The sequence below is a fragment of the Lagopus muta genome, chromosome 16, assembly GCF_023343835.1.
Source record: "Lagopus muta isolate bLagMut1 chromosome 16, bLagMut1 primary, whole genome shotgun sequence".
Lineage (NCBI taxonomy): Eukaryota > Metazoa > Chordata > Aves > Galliformes > Phasianidae > Lagopus > Lagopus muta.
The window spans coordinates 14,142,098-14,163,616 of NC_064448.1; the positions used below are offsets into that span (position 1 = coordinate 14,142,098).

General features: G+C 51.3%; 1 protein-coding gene across 1 annotated transcript; it reads right to left on the reverse strand.

Moving 5' to 3' along the window:
- Nucleotides 1-127: 127 nt before the first annotated feature.
- Nucleotides 128-21,519, reverse strand: GGT7 (gamma-glutamyltransferase 7). Its single transcript, XM_048963210.1, has 15 exons — nt 21,326-21,519; nt 18,734-18,960; nt 17,944-18,095; nt 17,241-17,355; nt 16,673-16,740; nt 16,018-16,091; nt 15,432-15,625; nt 14,086-14,173; nt 13,816-13,943; nt 12,367-12,455; nt 11,531-11,683; nt 10,708-10,825; nt 9,875-10,012; nt 9,060-9,159; nt 128-7,578 (listed from the first exon to the last, which is right to left on the reverse strand). Exons 1-15 carry the CDS (start codon nt 21,507-21,509, stop codon nt 7,415-7,417), a joined length of 1,992 nt encoding a protein of 663 aa, XP_048819167.1. The 5' UTR covers nt 21,510-21,519; the 3' UTR covers nt 128-7,414.

Genomic DNA, 21,519 nt, shown 5'->3' on the forward strand with positions numbered 1-21,519 from the left:
CCCTGGGGCGCCCGGACACCCTCGGCAGGCCGCCGCCGCTCCGCCTCCCGCCGCTCCGCCGCGCGCCACGTGACCGCCCGCCCCGCGACGCTCGCGCCTGCGTCCGAGCGCGCCGCGGCGGGGGGGCGCTCCGCTGCGCGGGCCCGGGGCGGCTCCCCGATCTGCCGTCGCCGCTCTCCTTCGTAGCCGCTCCCCTTCGTCGCCGCCCCGCCGCTGCCGGCGGCGGGGATCTGCCTTCCGCGAGGGGCCCGCGGGACCTCGGCGCCTTCCCGCCCGCGGCGCTGCCGCAGCCCGGCCCGCTGCCCGCGGGGCGCTCCGGGGAGCGGCCGCCATCTTTGCCCGGAGCCGCTGGCCCGCGCCGACCGCCGCCGGTGAAGAAACGTCTGTCAGGGTGCCGGAGCCTTGCGCGGCCTGGTGGAGGGCAGGCGGAGCCTCCTTGTCTGGAAATACCTAGACCCGCCCGGGTGTCTTCCCGTGCGACCTGCTCTGGGGAACCCACTTTAAAAGGCGACCGGGACCGGGGCGGCCGCCGAGGTGCTGTGCGGCCCCCGGCGCTGTGGCCGAAGCAGCAGCTTAGCTCGGCTCAGCTACGCTCCACTCCAGCAGCACGGCGCTCAGCGGTGGGAGCGAGGCCCTGCACGGCTGGGAGGAAAGGGCTTTCCTGGATGGAGTCGTAGAAACCCAACTGCGAAGGACCCGCGTGGAACACTACTAGAACGTGATGACACTTTGGAATAACAGACAGTGCTTGGTCCCTGAGAAGAGCAAGGGGCACATGGGGGCTGTTTGGCAGGATTCATCACGCAGAGCACTGAGATCTGCAGTATCTGATGCACGGTCTCAGATGTGAACGATCCAAATTGTTTATTACGAGTTCTCACATCACTTACATACCTTCACAAGTTTTCTTTTTTTAGCTTTCCCACCCACCTTTACAACTTCCCCATCCACCTTTACATGCCAGCAGAGCATTCTACAAACACTCTTCAACCGTTCACACAGGCGCTTCTCCAGTCAGAGCCATCAAACATTCTTTCTTCTAGAGGTGTCCTTGGTTCTCATGCTGTTAATCTTGCTCCACAGTGGCTGCTCTGAACAGTTTTTCTTGTATTCCCACAGAGACCCACAGGAGTTCACGTCATATCCTGCAAACCTGAGTGCACGTGGGGAATGCTGAGGTCATACTACATCAGTGCTGCTGCAGAAACGTCAGATTTTCTTCTGCCAGTCTCTGCTTTCATTGAAAAGCAACTATATTCTGCTGGTAAACAAAAGATGCGCATGGCAGTTGCTGTGTAAGGCCAGTAAAATAATCAGAAGTCCGTTGTGAAAATACAGCCTTTGGTCCTTCAGAAGTCTGTACAGTTGGCACAGCAATGTGGGCAGGTCCTGCTGTGCTCCCAGGGGTGCACAGCCCCCAGCTCACTGCTGGGTGCAGCCACAGGCACAGCCCTGATACCCACAGCAATGGCATGAAAAGAGGAAACATTTATTTTGCAAAAGCTTTTAAATACAGCTGTCCCACTTCTCATTTGTTGCTAGAGCTGACAATACAAAAAAAAAAAAAAAAAAAAAAAAAAAAAAAAAAAAAGGGATTTTTAAAAATGAACATATGAATCCATTCCATGAGAAAACAAACCACCACTGTTATTGTATGACCAATGTTTACACCAAGTATTTTTGGTGTGTAGAAAGCTGCAAGCAGGCTGTTTGTTTATGCAGCGTTGGCAGCTCAAACACTCCCTGCTGAAGGACCAATGTTCAGCAATTCTTTGCTAAAGGGTTTTTCTGCTCGTGCCTCTCTCCATGCATGTCTGCCCTGGTGCCTGAGGTGTGGGAGCTCCCTGCACCGCCCTCGTGCTGTCTCTCCCTTCATGGGAGGCACACAGAGGTCTGGGAAGAAACATGGGGGCAAAGAGTTGTGAAGAACGGGGCTGGGGGAGGCACAGCCCACAGCATGGTTTGCAGGTGCGCTTGGATTGGGATTCCCTCTGGGACATTACCGTGATGCTGGGCCAGCATGTGGCAGGGTAATGTCCCGGAGTACTGGGGTACACCTATGTCCCAGAGCTCACTTCCCAGCCTGAAGCCTTGTGAGTCAGAGTCGCAGGGAAGAAACTCTCCTAGATCCTGGAAAGTTCCTCAGAAGTGTCAGGAGGTGAGATGGGGCACCAGCCTCATGTTGGCAGCAAAGAGCAGTGGCACATTTGGTTTTCTGCCAGGGAGTTTCTGCTTGCCAGGAGCCTTTCACATGAAGTGTTTGTCTTTGTCTTACTCTGCTCATGTCTTTAGAGCTGGAAGCAAGAGGAAGCTGAAAGTCTTGTTCAGTATCTGAGAAGTACCTGCCTTCCTTCCTCATCTCCATAATTTCTTCTGTACAAGGAGGCACTTCTTTACCCACATATGTTTAACTTTCCCCCCTTATCAGCTTGATCTTCCCCAGAATGTGTTCTGCTACCCAGCACACCGATCAGAACGCTCTTCTCAAAAATCCCCCTCCAAAACCCACTGTTTGTCCTCGTTAAAAATTAGATGATCATCTTTGTTTTTTTGGTTTTTTGTTTTGTTTTTTTTCCCCTTGCTTTATTTTATCTGCATGAACACAGGGCACATCTTGTAAACTACAGCACGCAATGACAAATAGAGCATTGTTCTCCCAAAGCTGAGATTTCAGGCGGTGCAGTAGTGGTGCGTCTTGTTAAGGTTTGCTCTGGCTGTCCAAGTGCTGTAACTTTCTTACCTGGAGCTGGGAGGCTGTGTGCTGGTCACCCAGGATCTGCAAAAAGCCCTTCTTTCACCAGCAGCTCACTGCCTTGCACAGCCTTATGGAGCTTCATAACGCCACTTCTGGTGGCTTTTTATCTTATGCTTCTGCGCACTTTAAAAAGTCCAGGATTGTCACAAACACCACACTGTCAAGATTAATCCCATTCTATCAAAGAGGTAGAAATTACCATGAGTGTGGGAAAGCTGGCCTCTGCACACCATGAGCGGGACCAGGAGGTTTTCAGGCCAGACTGGCAAGATTATGGTTATACATTCCTATATGGCAGTATTTTAAAAGGAAAAATGCTGTATAGAAAAGGTGTACTCATGGTTAGTTTTAGATTCCCTAAACTTACATGTTGACTTGGATGGAATGATTTCTCTTCTAATACTGGCATAGGGCTCACTTAGAGAGAAGACCTGCAATGCTGTCCTTGTATCTACTTTTGATCCCAGTCTGTAGCTATTTAGGATTTGGTTAATTTGTGAGTGCGGTGACAGAGAGGTGGGCAGTTGGCTGCAGTGCTGATTGGTAGGGTGGGGGTACTTGGCTGTTGGCATCTCCATGCCTTTGTGGAAAGCTCGGGGCCAGTCTCCGTGGATTGAAACCAGTAGGAAGGGCCAGACTGGCAAGCAGCCGTGGTCACACAGGGCTGTGTGCTGGGCAGCAGGCTCAACTCCCGACCATCTGCATCTAAAGATGCTCTGGCCACTGGAGGGCCCTTCGTGGGCAGCGTGCTTTGGTTCTCCAGCCCTGCCGTGCCCTCTGCCCTGCACACTGGTCTCTTTGGCTTCCATCAGATCCCTGCCCCTCTGGCGGTTGACTCTGTCTGCTGGAGCTCTCCCTTCTCTGGCCAACACACAGATAGATGTCTATCACTGAAGTAGGGAAGCTCTTTTCCAGGCTGCTGCTATGAAATCATCCATGTGCTGCAAGAGCCCTTCCCACTCCACCTTCCACTCTTCCTAAAACTTTGCAAAATCCACAGCGTTTTTGACGCATAATAAGTATTGTTGTTCACAAAAGAGAAAAGGGTCTGGGGGACCCTCAGGCAGAAGCCGGCAGCACTGCACAGGGCAGGGCGAGATTTCCACTCCTAGGGTTGGGGACCAGAGCCTCCTGCCCTGCCTATGGCTGTTCTGCCCTGCGGGCCCCTCGCAGCCCCCAGCCCTGGGGCACACGGGGTTTGGGCAGCAGGGAGGTTCAGCTGTCTAGCCCTTCCCCACAACAGGCACCACCAGCAGCGCGACTCTGACCACCCCACAGAGCTCAGCAGTGTTTCCTTTGGTGGGAGCTGATGGGAGCAGCACAGGCTCCAGCCTGTCCTCGTGTCCAGGCACCCCGCAGGAAAATGAGGTGAACAGAATGGCACTGCAACAGGGCCCAGAGCATCCCTGGTCCCAGATGCCGACCTCAGCCTTGTCTCTCCTTTAGGCCTTTACATGCACTGGTCTGGGCTTGACACACATAGGCAGACAGAGGTATCTGCAGCTAGCAAAGCAGTGCTTGATAACTGCACTCATGAATGGCATTGAGCCTTTGTGAGAAATCTCTGCCTAACTGAGCTGACACTTAATGCCAGGCCCCGTTTTCAGCTTATCCCAATGTAAAAAAACTGTGCATGTTAGTGGAGAGCAAAGCAAACGGGGGCAGATACACACAGATGGCTTTCAAGACCACAGTAGTTATATTTGACAAAGGCATATCTTATTTTTTATTATTATTATCTTTGTTATTTTTATTCTTATTTTCCTTATTGTTTTTCTCAGCCATCCTATAATTCATACTTTGTGTTCTGAGCATCTCAGACACTTGGATGTATAACTTTTGGGAGAATTCTGCTTCAGGGTAGTTAGATGTCTGCAATAGCTGGCTTGAAATCAGTGCAGACACTGCGCACACACGTCTCCAGAATGTGGCCCTTTATTTCACAATGTCTGTCTCAGCCATACATATGGAAACATCAGGTGTTTATTGGTGCCACAAACTAAGTTCATTAGGTCTCATCACAACGGATTGACTTGCAGTACCAGAGACACGGGACCAATTAGCTGATTAGAGGATTCAGTACTGAATATAGCTGTGTGACACTGCTGCCATTTTTAAACGGAGGAAATGGTGAATAATTCAAAGCGTCTTCTAATACTAAACAATATTTTTTGGAACATAAGCCAGAGAGACAGGAGGGCACTTAGGAACGTGCTTTATTTTAAGGTTCTGAATAATTGCTCTGAAATCACACCTCGGGACATATAAGCCCATTTCAATTCAAAACTAGAGCCTCCAGTTCACAAATGAATACAGTTTTTGGCATCAGAAGTGACTTTGTGAAAGGAATTGAAGGAATAAAAAGGAATGTTCTTTCAAAGTGTTCTGCAGTATTCCATGCTAAGTATTGTAGCATCTGACCGCTTTGAGCTGTGCTCATACCATGCCATGTCTGAGGCACAGATCACTGTTGTCCTTTACCAGAAACTCCCAAATTTTCACCTGTGATTCAGTGCACACAAACATATGCTCTCCTTGCTGTCTGACCTGGAGAGGCCAGCTCCAAGACACCATATGTTTTATGAATGCTCCAGCTTTGGGCAGTGCCATTTCTAGTGCCTGTGACAGAAAAATAAATGAGCCGAGGTCCTTCTGGTGAGGAAAGCCTGCTCTTGCCATAGGGGCAGTTTGGTGACAGAGACACAACTTCCCAAAGGTAACACATAATTTTTCCATCTCTTGGCTGAGGCCACGGATGTGGCCAGAGGGATGCCCCGTCCCCGCAGGCATTCAAGGCCAGGCTGGATGTGGCTCTGGGCAGCCTGGTCTGCTGGTTGGCGACCTGCACGTAGCAGGGGTTGGAACTGGATGGTCACTGTGCTCCTCCTCAACTCAGGCCATTCTATGATCCTGTGTTTCCTAACAGAAAGAACTGTTGGCGTTGATGTCTGCCAGTGGCTGCCTCCTGGCTGGCCGCATTTCAGCAAAGCAGAAAAGCACCCCTCTCCTTCCACAGCAAAATGTGCCAGACTTACTGTAAGATGCTTTGGGACACTCGGCCGGTAGGTGTCAGGAACAATTAATCCAATTCTCTCTGGTAGTTTCCTGACCACCTCCAAGCACCCTGCGTGCTCCCTGCGCCCTGTGCCAGCCTGTGTGGGCACAGCCCTACATGTGGAGCAGTGTCTGTGGGGCTCCTCAGCAGGAAGGCTGGGGCAGCTGTGTCACCAAGGGGCACGCTGAGGCAGCCACAGGCAGCACACGAGTGGAATGCCTGCAGCAGCCATTGGCATATTTGCAATGTGAAGGAAAGCATTGCTGTGGAAATGTATCTGATTCCAGAATTTTTTACGGCCAAGGGTTTCTCTCTAACTTGTTAGTTAAAAAAATAGACGGAAACATTCCAGCGTGGATTGAATTCAATGGTGCAGCAAACAGATGTGGTATTTTCTCCATTCTCTTTCAGACAAGAAATGCAGAGGTATTCTTATGTTCTGTATTTCTTGTTACAGACAGAAAATTATCTCAGTGGTCTTTGCTTTGCATTGGACCCTTTCTCTCTCCACAGCTTTTCCAATAGAGCCACCAGAGCTGAAGTACAGACATGAATTTAGCATGCAGAAAACCCTAAGCCTCTCTGTAGGGATTATTCAACTTAGGCTTTCACAGCAGGCTGAGACAAGGCCGTGTAAGGAAAGCCCTGAATCTACCTAAACTGTTTCCATGCAGTATTCATCTGTGCTCTGTGGATTCTTACAAGCCTGCAGAGTACTTTGAAGATATTTCCAAAAAGTATCAAAGAAAAATAAACCCATTATCACTAAGCTTAAAATCTCTGCAGAGGCCAGAAAACTGTAAGAAAATTACTGGGGGGGTCCACCAGTTGTTAAAAGTTGAAAACCATTGTTTTTGTTACAAAATGCATGGTGGGACAGCTTCTTTTGGGAACAACAGCAGTGAATTTGGGGTCCTCGTTTGCCAGTGAAGAGGCAGACTGGTTCAAAGTTGGACTCCAATGTGTCTGCACAGAGAAGTGATTCAAAATACTTACTCCAAAAATTCAAGGTTTGCAGGGATGTGAGAAAAGCACAGGAGGCTGCATGCTGGCAAAAGCCAGCCAGCCCACACACAACATTAAAGGATGCCCTGATATTCCAGCTACAGGCACCTACAAACACTACATTAGGCTGCATTAACTGCTGATTCACAAAAGAGGCAAATAATGAATTTGGGAAAGAAAAGGAGATGAAGATTACAGTATTATCAGCAGCTGTTTTTTACTGTCACTGTTTCCTTTGCTAATGTTGCTGCTCACTAAAATCGTGTAGTTGGCTAGAGCTGGGCTTTTGAAAAGGCTGGAATGAATGATAAGACGGTGCCAAAAGAAAAACTCCCTGTGATCCTATAGCAGTGACTGAGCTGCTTGCAAATCAAATTATTTTAAAAGAAAAAAACTTCAGAGAGATGTTGTGCCGGCACCATTAACGCCTCCTGTGCCATCCTGGGTAGGGAACGCAGGACGTCTGCTCAGCGATGAAGATGTATGTGTGTGTATGCAGTGATCCCACTCTGGGGAGCAGGAGGGGACCATTTCAGAACATGCACATCACTGGGGTTGTGTCTAAAGCCTTGTTCAGTGAATAAGTTGTCTGAGAGGTGCTACAATATTGTGGCTCCAGCAGCATCCATGCTCCTGGGGTCCTTCAGGCCGATGATGAAACTGTTGGTTCTCCTGGCCCCATGGACCAGGGAGAGCACTTTGACTTTATCCACTTCATGGCCCCTGGCTACAAGACATTCAATATCTTCTTCAGAAAATTCACCTGTAGGGATTTTAAAAGAGGGCTTTGTAACTGAAACCACTGCTGCCTTCGATGCAAAGCTCTGTCTTAACCCTGTTGGGATCTTCAGGGTGTATGAAACTGCCTGTGGCCTCTTGAGGAGGTGTCCAAGATGGGGTGAGGAGGCTGAGGCTGAGGAGGTCCAGCCTGCACTGCCCCAAGCACACCCTCAGCAGCAAAGGCTGCTCAGAGTTGGGCAATGCTCTGTGCAGGGGAGGAAAGGAGAAGATCCAGAATATCATTTAAATATGGAAAACTGTGGAAAACTGTCTTCTTTGAAAAGGGAAAAAGACATTGCTGGCACCCATCCTAGTGACTCTATTTACGGAACAAAGGGCAGTCCTTGCTCTGAAGAGTTCTGTTACAAATAACAGCATTAACAGCCAGTCCTCAAAATGAGATGCAAAGCAACTCGAAACAACACAAGCTGGCAAATGACAAACTTTGTCGATTAGAATGTGATAAACCTCGGGCTGTTTGCTCTTCTGCTCTTATTTTGTTTATTTGGCATTTTTTAATTTCCATATAAATAGGAGTGCCTGAGGACACAGCACAGGGGAAGCAGATGGACAAATCCAGCAGACTCACAGAAACACCATAGTGATTTAAGCACTGTAGATGTATCTTAACACAACCTTGTTGATATTGAACATCCAAATCTACAAATTAGGACTTTTTGAAGTTCTGGATTTGTTTTAATTACGTTTTAGTTTTCCAGCTTGTGGGACACACTTCACAGCCATTTTTACATTTTCCTCCTGAATAGGAAGGACTAGAAAGTTTGCTATTTTTTGTGTGTGCAATGAGAACCAAAATTCACTTACGATTCACTCTGGTAAGATATGGACCTTTGTGAAAAACACCAAATAGACTAAGACTTCAGTAACAAGGACAAGAGCTGACAGTGCAGTTTCCACTGCCTCAGCACTGATGCTGAATTTCCAGCACTAAGATCACAGCCTTGTCCTGCGCCTTGCCTGCTCCCCATCTGTTGGGATTCGAGAATGGAAAGTGAAAGAAAAGTATTTATGGGAGCAGTAATAACGTGTGTGAATATTTCCTAGCTTTTGGGATCTGTTTGAGTGAAAATACGATTGCGCTATTTTTTCATTTGGACATCCACAGTGATGTCATATCGGCTGAAAGGTTTTCAGGAAAGGGACAAAACTGCTGCTAGGAGGTGGGCTGGGACAGAGAAGCACCTACAAGAATTTGGACAGGCGGTGGTGGGGAGGCGAGGCAGCACTCCCCAGAGGACAGCATGGCTCGGCACGGTCCACAAGCTTTCAAGAAGCAAGGCTGCCACTTTCTGTCTGCCCCAAAACTCCAAACCAAGGATCCTACGGCCTGGTAAGCTGTGCACTGGGCTGTCACATTTCCATGGCAGCATTCCAAGGAAGTGCTGCCACTCTCCTACACACGCCGGACTCGCGGGCCGCACCGCACCCTCTGCCCATACTCACTGTCAACCTGCAAGGTGTTGGACTGAAGCTGTGGGTGAAGACGACCAAGAGACAAACTTTCACTCAGATTCTTGTTGAACGCTAACACATTTACCAAGACCTGCAAGAGAATAAAAGACCCCAAATAATAAAAACGTAAAGAGAATAGGAAAAGTGAGCTTCCTGAGCATCCTTCTTATTTGTAGTTCCAACATCTGCAAATGTGGCAGGCAAAGAAGAATGCAAACTTTTTGCCAAACTGCATGAACTAATGCAGGTCTTCACAACGTGAAGAGAAACTTGAAATACAGCCTATATATTGTTGGAAAAGTGGTACATTTCAGGCTCACGTGGGCAATCTGTCACACAGTTCCTGCTAAATTAGGAGAGTTGTTAGTCTGGAACATGACATAATCTCTAAAAATGATTTCTTTATGCCAAAATATCAGCATGTGACTTCTAACAAAGCATAAGGAAGCAATGGTTGGCTTTAATCTTGCCCTGAATGATGCCTTCCAAGAGATACGGAAGAGAGGAACCTAATTTATTTTTAATAATATGGTACTGTTGCACAAATAATGAAGCTACTGGCACGTGCTTCACTCAGTTACAAATTATAAATTATGAGGAGCTCCCCAGTATGTAGTGAACGCTGAGCAGGGTAGAACTTAGTCTGGACACACCAAAATGCATTTTTCATAAGGTAAAAGGAGCTACACGCACAGAGGCACACAGCCTAGAACATCAGGATGGACAGTTTGTGCTGCAACATGGGACCCTGCTCAGTACTGCTCAGCAGCTCCATGAGGAGGTGGGCACCCAGACACAGCACTGACCTGAACGATGCCGCTCAAGGCTTTGTCCCCACTGTTAGCTCCCAGACTCAGGTACGTTCCGCACATCCCCTCTGATGGCCTCACGATGGTGGGCAACAAGAAAGACAGGGGCCGTTTCCGAGGCTGGATGAGATTTTGCTGCAGGAAAGATGTACCAAAAACATTCAGCAAGGAGTTGTGCAGGTTAACTTCTTACTCCTTCTGCTGGAGCCAGCAATTGCACCTGTGCAGTTTTAAAGGCTGTTGTTGTCTCTGCTGCCATCATGCTCTCTGAAGTTCACAGGACCCAGCCTGTTTCATGCTCTCAAAGCTCTCTTACAGAAGATATACAGAGCCATTTACCCACTCCTAATGTACCAACATAGAAAACTGGGACAATTTTTCAATACATGGTAAGAAGAATCAACAAGGCAGTACCAGATGCTACCAGTACTGGTCTGTAATTGTTTCTTTCTAAGACCTGAAGATTTTTCTTCTACCATTTATTACCTTAAAATCTGCAGAGCAGTAATTCATAATGAGCTATTAATTGAAGTCCCCAGAGGACAATTGCTCCAAAGTGCATCTGGGCTACAGGAAAAACAGCTACCTGCGACACACAGCTGTGCTATGCTGTGGCAACACCACATTATAGTGATAACTGATGCACATGTAGCCTCCTGCTTACTCTATCTCAGCATTTCATATAGTGAAAAGATAGGAGCTTTTTATAGACAGCTCTCTCTAAGTTATTAATAAGCCACCAAATAATCTCACCACTGTGGAGATGGGATTGCAATTAATAAGGATAGTGCAGGCAGCTCAAATAGAGAATTTGTTGTGCTGTTCATTACCGGCCTGGGAATGGAGTGGTTCGTTGTTTTGTTTTGCCAGGAGAAGTCCAACATCTGGCTGTTCAGGAGCACTCCAGAAGCTGTCATTATTCCACTACCAAATGGGCGATTCAAAGAACTGAAAAGAAATGAGAAGAAATCTCATACAATTCTTCACAGTGTACACATCGAGGCCTTCAGTCATGCAATTTTCTGTCCCGTTTTGGCTTGACAGAGTCTGCCACGGTTTTTTAAGATGTGCACAGCAGAACTCTCCATGTATTTAGGGACAGGCACTGTAACCATGTGGGTGACGGAGGATCAGCCCCTCCCTGTGTTCAAGGATTCCCCCCCAGCGGTGGGTCTGCCTCCAGGCTGCTGAGTTCATCTGTAGCCTCTCTAGGGAGCAGAGCGAGGCCAATCAAGGCATGTGAGAGCCATGGATAGAGCTGGTAGAGCTGCACAGTGTGGAGCAGCACCTCGGGGCCTTCTCAGCTCCACCCCAGGTTTTCCACTCCTCCTGTTGCAGGACTAAGTGTTGGAGCAGCCCCACGGGGCCGGGGACTTTGGGAATGCCATTCTTTCAGTAAGGATCCACACAAAATCCTCACATGGCTACAGGTCTTGCCTAGGAAAGCGCAGTCTCTCCCCTTCAGGGTTTCTGGAGGAAGAACATGGGGCCAGCCCAGCATGCTGGACACCACAGCTCTGGGCTGGGTTGTGCGGGAGCAAAGCTCCTGCTCCATCTGACAGCAGCCCAGGTCTGGCTCTGTCCTGCCCTGCTGAACCTGCTTGCTTCTTCCTGCTCCCATCCTCTGAGCGCGTTGTGAAGTAAATCCTTTACCTTACGACTGCGACAATGAAGTCATCGGGTCCCATGACAAGAACCTGGCTGGCAGCGGCTCCGCTCTCCACAGAGAAGTGAGGCAGGCGGAGATCCGATGAGAAGGGCTGGGACTCATTTATCAGCTGGCGCAGGGAATCAGCCTCTGATTTACTTCAGCGGTGAGGAAGGGAAGGAGAAAAGAAGGAGATGAGCGCAGGAGGCCAGATATCTCTTGGTCTCTTGGTGGGGGGTTCATTTACACAGCTGCAGGATCGCTTCCCTGTGGAGCCTGGCACTGCAGGCAGGGAACCACCCCGCTCAGCCAGCAGAAGGACACGAGGTGGCTCTGCCACAGCCACCAACCTCCCAGGCTCCACCCGTGGACATGGACTCCACCCTGGGAGATGAGAGGTGCCGCCACTGGCAGAGCACTGGTTCCCTGTGTGCAGAGAAGGGCGAGACAGAGCCAGCTCTGTCCACCCGCTGTGGTTGCACCTGGCTCTGCAGGAAGCTGGGCTGCAGTTCCAGGTCTGGCTGCTCCCACACCTCTGGGTGTGCTGCAAAGGCAGCCTGTCTGACCCCCGAGATGGAAAACTTAAGGAGATCAGAAAGCGGGAGGAGCCCTTAACAGTAAGCAAGACCTCTGTGTGAGGACATCCTATGTTTCATCTCCACAGCCTGTGGCATCAGCTGTGATCCTCGTGGGAGGGTGAGCATGAGGACTGAGCTTTCCTCAGTAAAATAGAAATGGAAAAACCTCAGGTTTCCTTGTGTGCAGGAAAGAGGAAATGCAGGAATGATACTTAAACCACACACCTTGCAACCACCAACGTGCCCATCAGCCTCAGACCTACCTCAGCATGCCTTCTGCAGCGTGAACGATGGATGCATCGTCGGATGGGTCTCCCAAGTTGCTAGCTAGACTCAGAGCGATTTTTAATGTCTAAATCGAACACACAAAGAAGGAGACACAGGACATCACTTAGGTGGTATTGAAAATATCACTTCTGATACTCCAAACAGGAGGTACCTGCTCTTCCAGCATGTTGTCCAAAGCCCATGAACTCGGGCTGCCACACGTGGGTGTGGGGATCAAAGGGGGTCAGATTTTCATGGCAAACTGCATGCAGGGAGAGGCAAGTGTATCAAGTAGTACTTGTATACATTCCACCTTCCAGGCAGTGTTTTCCAGCTGGCTTAGCCCAGCTATGGTTCAGCAGACAGGATTGCCAGCATGCAACTTTCGTTCTATTTCTTTCTGCTCCTAAATGGTCACCACAACAGAAGAGATCACACCAAATCCCAGTGGGAAAATGGGTCCTGGACTTGCTGTTTCCTCTAGGATAGCACAAGACTGCCAGTTTTCAGGTCATGCCATTTTCATTCAAGTTTCAAAAGGGCTCATTTCCATTTTGATACGCACCACTCATCAACAACAAACCAGTCTTGAAATGCCATACTTTATCTTGTGATGTATAATTCAGAGCATGATTAACTTCTGGACAAGTTGGTGTTTCCATGAAACCATGACCACCATAGCATAAGTAGGATGTACAAGCAGCTTGGTGGCCATTGAGGAGATCGCAAGAGCAAGCAGAGCATATGTCAAACCCGTGGGCTCTGGTTAAAGACATCTTGGTCATTGCTGCCCCAGGGATGATTTAGCACTGAATCTCAGCAATGTGATCAGCTTTGCAATCCTGAGAAATCAGGATTACATGTGTCCTGAAGTGAATGCCCTTTATCTAGAGGCTGCTGCTCCTCACCTGTGACATGATAACTAGTGAATGAAACTCTTTGTCAGGTGTAAATGCAGCACAAACAGATTCATTTAAAGTTCCCTGAAGAGTACTCAAAATAACTTTTCTGAGTCATCCTTCTCAGCCTCTTCATAGTTCCAGCAGCATGTAACACCCCCTGTTGCTGTATTTTTGCTAAGGCAGTAACTTTCCTGTGCTGTGCAAGCTGTCCTCTACAAAAGCCTCTGTAGCATAAAAGGTGGAAGAAATCAGTGGGATACCATTAGATGCTGTAGGGTCATTCTCACATACAGGAAGTGGGCAAAAGTCACAATCTGGTCTTCCAAAAAGGCTCTGCTTAAGCTAGAAAGAGTTCAGCTGAGCAGGAGGCTCCAGCATCTGCACCTATCTGAGGCAGCAGCACAGCTCAGATTTACACCTTAGCAGTCTATTTGCTCATACTCCTCTGGGAATCACCTACAAACACTTTTGTACAATCAAGGAATAAATGAATCATTCTCTAGCAGCACAACAAAGTCAGCCAAATGCTGACTCTCCTCCTACCTCTGCAATCCAGTGCAAGATGTTCCCCCTGGATGCTAGATTTGTGATGTTAAAGCCCTCGAGGATATTCAGTGCTGTGATCAGAGCAGGACCTGCATGTGGAGGTGGGGGACTCAAAACAAGATGACCTGTGAAGAGAAGAAACCTCCAGGTGCATCAATTGCAGTAGGTAACTGCAGGAAACTCCCTGGAGGGCTTTTCTGCAGATGTGTTACACTGTCACCTCCTATCAGGTGAAGTGCATGGCAGTGGTCAGGCAGCAGTGCTTACCTCGGTAGATGGTGTGGACGGGACTCTCCACTGTAACACTGTAATTGCTGAAGTCTTCCTCCTCCAAGACTCCTCCGTAGTTTTGGACCTGAGTAGGAGAGCAAGGCAGCGCACGCTGAGAAAGCTGGGTCGAGGCTCCTGCTGGCCTGGGTGAGCAACCTCTGTGTTGTTAAGCAACTGACATGAGACCCCTGAGCCACGTTCTACAGGATCCCCTGAAAATGTGTACTTTCATGGCCTTGGTGGCTTGGCAAACCGTTCACCAGCACTGGAAAGCTCTGCAGCTCACCTTCAGAACGCCACACCATGGCTGCCTGCAGTTCAGCCTACCCACCAGGAGGGGATGAGCACTGCCCTGCAGCCTTCTCTGGGTGGCAAGGATGAATACACTAAAGGCTATGAAGTGTCTGAATGCTGCCAGGAAGGACACTGGGTGCAGCAGATTTCCATCAAGAGAAATCTTTAGTTCCCGATTTCCACCCTATTTTAACTGTAGGAGGTGATAAGGGGGATTGCTGTACCCTTGGTCTTCCCATTATACTTTTTCCCTGGGTTGGTAATTTTCATGTATTCAGTAAAGGTGGGTAATTCCCTCCACTGCAGGTCCTCAGTGCTTGAATTACGATGGAGATGAGTTTGGGCCATCATGACAGCACTCTGCTGGCCTTAAAAGTCCCGTGGCACAAGTAATGCTCTTAGTCACGGTACAGGTGTTACCGTATTCAGATCATTCCCTGGAGAGCACTACTCTGTGCCTGTGCATTCCCACCTCAGGACTGAAACAAAGGGTTGTGTGCTTGGGTGATTTTCCACCCCTCCCTTCACTGAAACAATAAACACCGTGAAGCTGATGTGGGAAGCCAGCACTTTGCTCTGTAACTAAACCTGGAATAGAACACCTGATCCCAGAGCTTGCTGGGCTCTTTGTGGTGCAGCCCCAGAGTTGCGGTTCCTTGAATCACCAGCCTGGGACTCTTCCTATTCCTCATTCTCTGCCTCTGCTGTTGTCCATGTGAAGCAGCAGAGAAGGTTTCCTAACACACAGCTCCTATCTAAGGATTGAGCTGAATAAACCCATCCCAGACTACTGAAAATACACTGAAGGAGCATCACATGAAGAACGGTAGCCAGGAAAAATGGTGCCACCAGCCATCCTGACTGCAGCTACCTAGGTATAAAAGTAGATTTCCAGTACTGTCTACATGAAAGGACTCTTAGCACACTAGTGAAAATTTGTATAGCTGTCACTGTGGCCAGAGCAGGTTGGGTTGTTTTTTGCTTTGTCTGCCATTGCTATATTTTGAGAGCGCAACTAGCAGCAGGAGTAGCTAGCAGACAGGGCTCACCTCAGAGATGATCTCCTGGCTCAAGTTTCCACTGTAGAAGGCTGAAATCCCTTCTGCTCCCACTAGCTCCAAGACAGCTGCGAGGTCCAGGCGCCTCACAAACATGCCAGGCAACAAAGGCTGGCCATCCGGCAGGAAGGTCTCCCGAAACTTGTCGGAGTAGTTCAGGTCTTTAAGCTCACTCACAGCTTTGGCTGTGGGAGAGAAGGAGAGGGGCAGAGAGGGACATCCAGAAACCCCAGGATGCATGAATGTGCAGGGGACCTGGGATCTTGCTGCTGTCTCTTCCAAACCAGAGAGCCAGAATGCAAGGGATGGATCACAGCCCCGCTGCAGCTGGGAAGGAAATCCAAAGAAGTTCTGCCACCTTCTCACTACCCTGACAAAGGACTCCAGGTTTGCTGTCACTGCACACCTCTTGCAGACCCCTGCTTTGTCTTGCTCCCTCCACCACCCATTCCCAGATCCAAGGCACTCTGATTTCCCACGCACAACCACCTAACCTGTCTCAAGCCCTGCAAGAAGCCACCATCACAGTGGGCTCCTTTGTGCTGTGTGCCACCTCAGCTCCCCAGCATGTGCTCACCCAAGTCGTGCGTGATGTTAAATCCATCCTGGGCAACGGCAGCCACGAGGCCCAGCAGCTGTGACCAGGGGAGCCTGCAAAAGGAGGGCAGCCAAGGAGACATGTGCCAATGTGGATTGGTGGGGCAGACAAGCTCTCAGCAAGCTGGGCTCAGGGCTAGCAGTGGCCAAAACAACCACGGGGCTTTTAGTGGGTTGTTTCTTTCAAGCAGGTTTCATGATGTACCCCAGAGGAAAACATCAGTGCAAAGATAGGGAAATGGGCACCTCTGGAGCAAAATGTCACATCCCTGAGCAAGCTATTCAGACTCCCTCTCTCAGTGCTCTAGCAGGGCATCAAGCACAACTGCATTTCTCAGGACCCAGGTAAAGAGAGAGCTGAGAATGCATGAAAATGCATGAAAATGTTATTCACATGTTTCTAAGAACATTAATTGTCCATCTCCTTGGAGAGCATGTGAAAGAACTTCACTGCTGAAAACCCAACCTAGCTGAATTCTTTTGTTAAATAAAGCACCAAAACTTGGGTGCATTTTTCAGCATGAGCCTCTGAGAACCTGTTAGCTGATGGTTTTGACTGGTGGCTGAGGGCATGCTCTGATGGAGAGCGGCTGTGAGGGAGCCTGGGGCACAGTGTGTGCAGGGTGGGCTCTTACCTGCCATGCAGCTGGTGTGCCCGGTGCATGCCTTGCAGCGTGCCTGGCACCCCCACGAGCAAACCTGGCTGCAGAAAGGGAAAGGTGAAAAAGAAGAGTGAAATGCAGGGCCCCTGGCTGCTAGTCGAGGAGCTGCGAGTAATGCTCACAGAAAGTGTTTGGTCTCTAAGGAAAGTGGAAGAGCTCTGTGGCAAGACACTAAATTAGGAAACAAGTCTTTGGAAGGAATGAGGAAACTTCATCCCAGCGTCAGTCCAATTTGGTCAGGAGAAATAACCCATCTGAATGACGAGGGACCTTGCTCCCTTATGGCACATTTGTTCTCCCAGATCACCACTGCCAGAAGTTGCCTCACTCCCTGCCCCTGCCCCAACCAGCCTCTCTGCTCTCCGTGCCCTGCAGGCTCCAGGTCTTCTGGAGGTGGTGCGGGAGGGTTTCCCTTGGCTCCCCATGCTCACAGGGCCCTGGGCCTCCCATGGCAGCCTCCTGTCACTTCCCTGGGCCTCTTTCACACTGAGAGGCCAATGAGAGGGCCCCAGCCTACCGGTCCTGCTGGAGGGCTCCTCACCTTGCTGTCCTTCAGCAGATCGCCGTCCGGTGGGATGCCCAATGGAGCCACCTCACGGAAGTCGATCACCTGGCTCTGGTTCTTCCGGATGTCATGGACCAGCATCACCCCACCCCTGTGGTGAGGACGGGGTCAGTCGTGGCATCGGCTGTCCCCACTGCCACCATTGCCATGAAGGCCATGCAAAGAGCAGATCCTCATCAGGGATGAAGTTGGTCAGTGCCTGCCAGCATGGCCAGAGGGCTGCTGGCCCTGTTCCACCGCCAGGTTGGACTGCGTGGGATTTTCCTTCTAATCCTGACTGGTTTGCAACAAAAGAGGGGGTTTACTTACAACGGAGCAATATCTTGCCCAGCCTGGAGGTGCTGTGGGCTGGGTTTGTGCAATGTCCTGCACCTCCTGTAGCTCAGGGACACTGGGAGCAGAGGGGAGATGGGGCCAGCTGGGCTGGAAGTTGGGCTTCAGCTGGCGAGGAGCAGAGCCTAGCCAGAGAAGTGCGGATATCTGCAGCGAGCCAAAGCCTGAGTGCTGCCAGCTCCTGGCACCCTGCACAGGGGCTCAGCTGCACACAAGCACTCCCCAGCCCTCTCCAGCCCATGTCTGGAACTTTGCTGGCAGCTGCTACTGTAGATACAGGGATCTATGTCCCTCTCTGTGGGGCCGGACCCTGCTAGGAGGACACACGGGAGCAGCTGGCACCTACCCGCCAATGCCTGAGGTGTGGGGGTTCACCACTCCTGCGCAGAGCACTGATGCGATGGCCGCGTCCACCGAGGAGCCCTGCTTGCTGAGCACCTCGACGCCCAGTGCTGTGCAGCGGGCAGCATCCGTCACCACAGCCCCACGCTGGAAGAGCTGCCAATGGAGAGAGGATTGCCCAGCTCTCGCCTGCGGGGAGCTGCAATCTGAGTGCCATTAAGAGTGCAAGAAATTGAAAAGAGCAAAGCTCTCCCATTCCTGAATGTGCAGCCAGCTCAGCCCTGCTGTGTGGGACGTGGCGACGGCGGCCGTGACCACAGGGTGCCTCGTGGCTGATTCAGGCTGCGGCAGGAAATGTTCTGCAGCACATCTCTCCAGGAGATGGTGTGACCCCATGACCACACTGCATCTGCTTTGCACCACCCCACATGAGGGGTCAGCAGGAGGTGTGGTTCCGATCTCAGCAATACCCCTGCATGGAGCCTTCCGGAGACGGGCTCTCACACGAGGATCCCTAAAACTCTGCAGGTGGAGTTGTGGGAGAGCTGCCTCTGCTGCTCAGAGAACTGCTCTCAGAAAGTATTCACACCCAGCTTGGACACCACTGGGCACACAGCAGGGAAAAAAAAAAAAAGCAGGGAAAGCTTTCAGGCAGTTGTGGCTAGGGTTGCATACTCAGCACCAGGTTCTCACTGATGCTGCTAGGGCCAATCTGCTGGCAAGAAGGGAGGTGAGGGAACGTGCTTATCCCTATCCGAAACCCACGGCATGCTGCAAAGCCTGCTTCTTCTTACCTGAGGGTCTCCAAAGTAGATCTGCATGATCAAGGCCACCGTGACCCCTGTGGCGAAGGTGAGGCAGGCAGTGATGATGACGGTCAGCCCGTCCTGCCGGCAGCTGCAGTCTCCAGAGAAGGGGTCCTTGCTGGTCTCTCGCAGGGGGGATGCATCCTGGCTGCCCATCTCCGAGGAGGACGAGGGCAGGCGCTGGAGGCGTGCGGACTTCAGGAAGGAGTCTGGGTCTTTGTGGGCAGCAAGGAGACAATAAGAATTAGCGATTGAGCAACACGGGGCTCCTGTTGCGCAGTTTACCTGGCACTACTGTTACACCATGCCGCATCCAGCAGGGCTTATTATTTTCCCTATTGGTATGAGCTCTCAATAAACTTTCTGGCTCAGGTGCCACTCCAGGTTGTTTTATTGTTCCCTTCCTTTAGCTCAAGCTATCCCAAGATTACTTTCCTGGAGATTAAGAGGCGGAAAAAGCTGAATTTTTCCCCACGCACCATTCTTTAGGGCCGGACCCATGATTACTGCCCTGTTTCGATGGGTTCTAACACAGCGCTGACTTGCAAACAGGTCTCAGAAATGCAGCAGAACTGAATATTCCAACTTAGAAAGGCAGCAACCATATCTGGAGCACCTTAGCAAAACAGACTCAGGCACAGGAAACACATCCACTGACTCTTGATGAAGTGAGAACAGAAAAGAGCAAGCCTGCAAATGGGACCTCTGCAGGTCCCCCAGCCCTGGCTGCAGAGAAGGCTCTGTGTGAGTCTCTCCCTTCCTCTGGCTGGTGAGGCTCACTGAGATCCAGCAGGGTGCTGAATGCTCAGCCTCATGGTGGTGAGCACAATGGGAAAGTTTTGCTTGGCAGCAAGCAAAGCTCAGGATGATCAAAAGGTCTGAGAAATGCCTGGGCTCTCGGCTCACATCAGCTCTGAGGGGTAGGCTGGCTCAGCACCCTGGGCATCACCGCATTCCCATCCCTACCAGGCACCGTACCGCTCCAAGCCAAGAGCTCCCAGGTGAGCAGGTCCAAGCGGGCAGGGCTGCAGCATGCAGTGGTGTTCTTGTGTGGGTGGAGGGAAAACCTTTTGAGGGGTGTCACAGATGTCCCACAGGACCGTGGGCAATTGCTCAGCTTGCATGGCCATAGCAGTGCTATGCTGGGACAGCATGGCCATGATGCGGTGCAGGGGGTTGGTCCAGTCACAGAATGCCCCAGCACCAACATTCACCCTCCTTGGCCCTCAGACCCCACCTGACTCTCAGTAAAGCCGTGAAGGAGACCTGGTTTTATGTGGAGACCAGCACTGTGGGGACACAGGCCCACCTCAGCTCTGGATGTGCTGTGGTGGGGACAGCAGAGGCCAGAGCTGCTTGCAGGTGGGGACGCTGCAATCCCCTGAGGTGGTTACTCTGTGCCCACCAGCACTACGGGGACACCGGTTAGCAATGCCTTCTGTGCTGCAGAACCCAAAGGTCTGGATTCCCTGCCCCGGGAGCCTGGCAGATTAAGTGATATGAAGAAGCATGGATGGTTTTTGCAAGACACACACACAGTGTCAGATGAGTGTGAGGCTCCACGTAGCAGCACAGGAGACTCATGCAGCTCTTCCAGGTGGCACCTGGGGATGTGGTGGAGACACACAACCAACAGGACCTCCACACAAATCTCTGCTAGTGCCCCCCATGCAAAAGGAGAGATTTGGCACTGCTCCTGCCAAACTTCACCTCACCACATCCAAAGGCACCGGTGTGCTGTGGGGAATGGGATGGCAACAGATGATGGAAACTGCACTCAGTTCACAGCACAATGAGGCCACAGACAAGGTGTGAGCAGGACTGACGTCCATCTGCAAGCTACAGAGCGGCCCAGGAGCAGCGTGCACTTGGGCTGTGGGTCCATTTGTGAGCAGGCATCAGTCCTCATAGTTAAACGTTCCTGTGAGCCACTGGCCAGGCTGGGAGCAGGCCCTGGGGACAGCGCAGCCTCATGGCAATGAACTGTGGCCCAGGGTGCACACAAGGAAGAACTTGGGGTGGAAACCACCTGGTGGTGGGGTCTTTGGGGACCTCATGCAGTGATGGATTCTGTCGCTTTGCAGAAACATGAAATGGAGGAGAAAAAAACAGGATTGGCTATTTACAAGAAAGTAATAAAATAAAATAAAATAAAATAAAAAGGCAAAAGGTTTTCACAAGCATAAAAGAACACCTGACTTTATTAAAGCCATGCATCTGTCACGATGGAGCGCTGGCTCCTCGCAAAACCCCTTGCGCCTGCTGCTGGCGCGGCTGTCAGGGCAGCTCCAGCGCGTTTGCGGTGGGAATGCGGAACGTGGAAACGAGCGGAGGATGAACAACGCAGAGCCGCGGCGTGACGGAGCCCCGCGGGACGAGGGGACGACACGAGGCGGCTCCGAAGGGCGGCCGTGGGGCAGCGCCGCCGGCGGGGCGGGGCGGGGGGGAGGGGGCGGCCGCCGGGGAGACCGCGGACGGACGGGCGGGTCGAGAGGGCCGCCCTCCAGCGCGGGGGTCCCGGGACGCGGGCGCGGCGGGGCCGGGAGCATGCGGGGCCGGGGCCGGGCCGCCGCCCCTCACCCGTGTCCTGCTCGCCCAGGAACGCGTCCTCCTCCTTCCGGGCGCGGAGGCCGCCCTCGGCCGCGCCGCCCGCCTCCTCCTCGGGCAGCCGGGGGAAGCTGGTGATGCTCATGTAGTCCACGGGCGAGTAGGCGCCCAGCGCGCGCTGCCGACCCCCCGCCGCCTCGGCCTCGGGCGCCGCCATCCCGCCCCGC